Source organism: Helobdella robusta, assembly GCF_000326865.2.
Source record: "Helobdella robusta unplaced genomic scaffold HELROscaffold_519, whole genome shotgun sequence".
In the NCBI taxonomy this organism is placed as follows: domain Eukaryota; kingdom Metazoa; phylum Annelida; class Clitellata; order Rhynchobdellida; family Glossiphoniidae; genus Helobdella; species Helobdella robusta.
The window spans coordinates 3,370-7,386 of record NW_008705268.1 but is presented as its reverse complement, the minus strand read 5'-3'; the positions used below and the strand labels follow the sequence as shown (position 1 = coordinate 7,386).

Sequence of the window (4,017 nt, the reverse complement as noted above, 5' to 3'; positions counted from 1 at the left end):
AATAATAATAATAATAAATAATAACAATAATAACTCACTCTATGCAGTAGACCGGCATTGTGATAGAAGCAAATGACGACGACGTTCCAACTTATCCAGACGAGGCACCATAGGGTGAACTTTATAATCATAATAATTAATCATATTTATATAATAATTATTAATAAAAATTATATAAAAATTAAAGATTGTAATGTAAGTATAATTAATAATAATAATAATAAGAAGAATAACTTGTGGTAATGATGATGCCAATACAACCACCACAGATAATTTATTTATAACAATGGATAATAGATGCAATAATACAAATTTTTATATAAAACATGTGGGAGATGATTTTATTTCTGGATTGAATAAATGAATGAATGAGTGAATGAATGAATAAATGATTGAATGAATGAATGATTGAATGAATGAATGAGCTATAAATTAAGTGATTGAACTGATGATGGATTGAGTGATTGATCAAATGATTCGTTGAATGACTGAATTAATAGACAAATGAATGAATGAATGGATAAATACAAATTAATAAAACAATTGGATAATTAGATGGATGAATTAATGAGTAGGTTGGAAGAATGAGTGAATGAATAAATGAATGAATGAATGAATGGTTGACCAAATCAACTTACGAAAATAAAATACACCAACAACCAACACTAATAATTATGGAAAAGAAATAAAGATGATAAAAAAAATCTAACAAATATCAAAATTTTTCTATGGTACTTGAGGGCACCAATGATACCAATGACAGTGAATAAAATATGCAACGAGTTTGCTATAACCGACAACCATAGAGACCCCAGAACATCAAATATTTGTCGCTCGACTGTCAATACCTGCATAGATACAAAAACATAGGCAACGAAAAGTTTAAATATTAAAGTATTAATATTGTTACACGTTATAAATAATATTGTATAATCATAAAGTTTTTTTTAATTTAACAACTCAATCTTGAATTACTTTTATAACTAATTTTAAAAAATAAATATTTAAAATAGATTAGTAATAATTCATTGCTGTTTTCGTTTTATTGTATTTTAATAATAATTATTTTAATTAAAAAGTTAAATTTAAAAAATTAAAAAAAAATTTTGTCATCCTAACCAATAGGAAAGCACAGAAAAGAATAAAGAAACATTTCATTGAGCAAATCATCTTTAACTTTGTCCTGTGTTTGTTTGTGCTAGTTCTTTTATTTGTAATTAAATTTAATTTAATTTACTACTACCTACAGTGTCAAACGAATATATTTCGCAGAACAAAAAGTTAGGACAAGTTAAATACAGAATGATTCTTCTTTAGTGTCGTTTTCGTTGGCCGTTATTGGATGGCCGCTGTTGAGTTACCAGTTAGTTTGAACTAAGTTATTGTTCCAACTGTTTATTACATTATTTGAATATTATAATGAATAATTATATCATTTATTTAATAGTTTGCAATTAAAATTACTAATAATGTCCTAATTGACGGTCAATTATTGACCTAATTATTGATCCAACTAACAAATCTTAGATCATAATTTAACTTTGCTAATTATAATTAATTAGTTAATTTTTATTTATTTATTACTAAATCCTTTTTTAATATACTAACTAAATTTAAAAAATTTTAATTAATTTAATTTTTAATAATAAAAAAATAATTTAATTTTATTTAATATTTTAATTTTATTTAATAATTTAATAGATAATAATTCCTAGATAAGCATATGGGCTAAAAAACTGAAAATTAGAAAAAAATAATTAAACAACTAAATTATAATTTGAAAATTTGAAAGTGTAAATCATCATCATCACCACCATCAACTGCCGGAACATTCGGAAAATTCCTCGTAACAAATTAAAAATTAGTAATCAATAATCATGTTTTTAATGAAGATCCTATTTACTTAAGTCCGTTTTTATGCAATTTTAACCTTGCGGACGCGTTCTTTTTTTTTTAGGTAATTTAAAGTTTAGCTCAAAATTAGATAATTAAAAAATTGTGCAAATAAAGAATGATTAAAGCACACATTTTAACTTAATTTGTAAATATTTACTTTATTTTTATATGCTCAAAATTCAGGGTGTCGGTGCATATCTCTTCCACCGTAATATTTTCCAGGATGATGAATATGCGCCATCATATATACTACTGACTGACTGGATACGTCCACTTCAAGCACCAATTTTGCCATTTCGTCTGAACTAGCTGCAACTTCAATTATCGCTGTAGAATTAGTGACGGACAAAGTATAATGTTTGTACTATTACAAATCGTTCTTATTTTTTTCATCTTTATTTGTTTCACAGTTCAGCTATGTGATTGTTATCACCTTGATGTAGTGACCAGCAGAAATGCAACGTCACACCGGAGATAATCAGTTCGTTCAAAAAGCTGGACCCCGAAAGTCAAGTGCAAAAACTTTAAGGAAATAAAAGACTCAAATTTCAACTGATACACCAGTGAAGACAGAATTTGAAGCTCGTAAGCGAGGTTCGTGAATAAAAGACCAGGGGAAAAAAGAATTTATTTGACAATAATTCACTGAAGTCAAGAAAAAAGGCTAAAGTGTTGCAGAAGCAAATAAAAGTGACACTAATACTCCGTCAATCACGACTGACGACAAAACACTTTGTCATACTAGAACTCTAACGTAATCTCTATTTGAAGACGGGAAAGAATGTATACATTTAACTGAATATTATTTTGAGATAATTTTTGCATAAAATACTACTACGAATATAAAAATAAATTTGTTGTTTGTTTCTAAATTTAATAAATAAATTGATGTATGATGAAAGTAATTGAGTTGAGAACCCGCATGAACCGTAAAGTAGTGAAGCACATTGAACGCGCAGTTTAACAAAAAAGATTGGATAAAATGCATGTTTTTTGACTGAATATCATTATGAACTTGAAACAAATATTTGCCCTCAAACCAATTGAAACTTTCTTTTAGAATGATTTTGGTTATTCTAAAAACAGTGTATAAATAAAAAAAATGTTCAATCAATGCATTGATCATCTAAAACGTAATGATGATGAGGACGATGAAAAGCTGTTTGTGTTCTGAATAATTAATATTGATCGAGATAGATGATGTCAAATTTATTTCAAACTATTAATAATAATATCCCGCAGTAAACAAATTTCAGACGAAGCAAAAATTATTATTATAGGTAGTTCAACGATCATTGTATGCCATCCTTAATAATATCGTACCCAAACTGTTGTATGAGATATTCACAGGGCCGAATTTTAGGTGTGGACAGAGGCCCTGAGGCAATAAAAGAAAAAGGCCGGTGAAATTTGGTGAAAGCCCTAATTGTCGAATATTTATTTATAAATTTTGGCGATTTCAATTTTGCCTACTGCATACAATTTTTAAACAATCCCTTTTATGACAAGTATTCTAGAAAAAATATCATCCTCCCTGGGGAGGGAAGCCCCTTTTGTAGATGCCACGAGCGGTACCTTTCTCCCTCTGCCCTTTTCTGAGTATCAATGAAATTCATTGAAAGCAAAATGCATAAAAGCGGCACAGCTGTTCAAATTTACGTTTCCAAAAAACTGTGAATAAAACATTTTCTAGTTTTCAAAACTGGAAATTGTTTTTACAAATACAATTTGTTATTTTATTTTAATTTAAATACTTTAATCTGGTCATAACAGGCCCGGTGTTACACTGGACCCTTATCTTTTATTTGAAAAACATATTAGTCAATTCTGCCAGAGATGTTTCTACTTTATAACAATTGCTACTGTTTTTATACCAATCATTAACATTATCATTTGACCACTTTTGCTGATAAGTATATTTCGATTTTATAAATAATCTCGCAAGGAATTCTCATTAATAATAATTATATTAATAAATTCAGATAGCACTTATGGCTATTACAGCGAAGAAAATTAGTTCAATCGCTATTTGAGTATTTACAAAAAGTTCTTTCGAAATCGCTAGAGTACCTTACGAATAGTTTTTTAACTAATAATTTTTTAATAAGTTTATTTTTTATT

At 27.5% G+C, this 4,017-nt stretch overlaps 1 protein-coding gene across 1 annotated transcript; it reads right to left on the bottom strand.

Moving 5' to 3' along the window:
* Window positions 1-20: 20 nt before the first annotated feature.
* On the bottom strand, window positions 21-1,170 carry HELRODRAFT_92770 (hypothetical protein; the record flags this gene model as incomplete). The annotated part of the gene is made up of 3 exons (XM_009027914.1): window positions 21-119; window positions 711-848; window positions 1,120-1,170. Coding segments are annotated over 3 exons (288 nt in total), but the record flags the coding sequence as incomplete, so codon positions are not given.
* Between the last annotated feature and the right edge of the window lie 2,847 nt (window positions 1,171-4,017).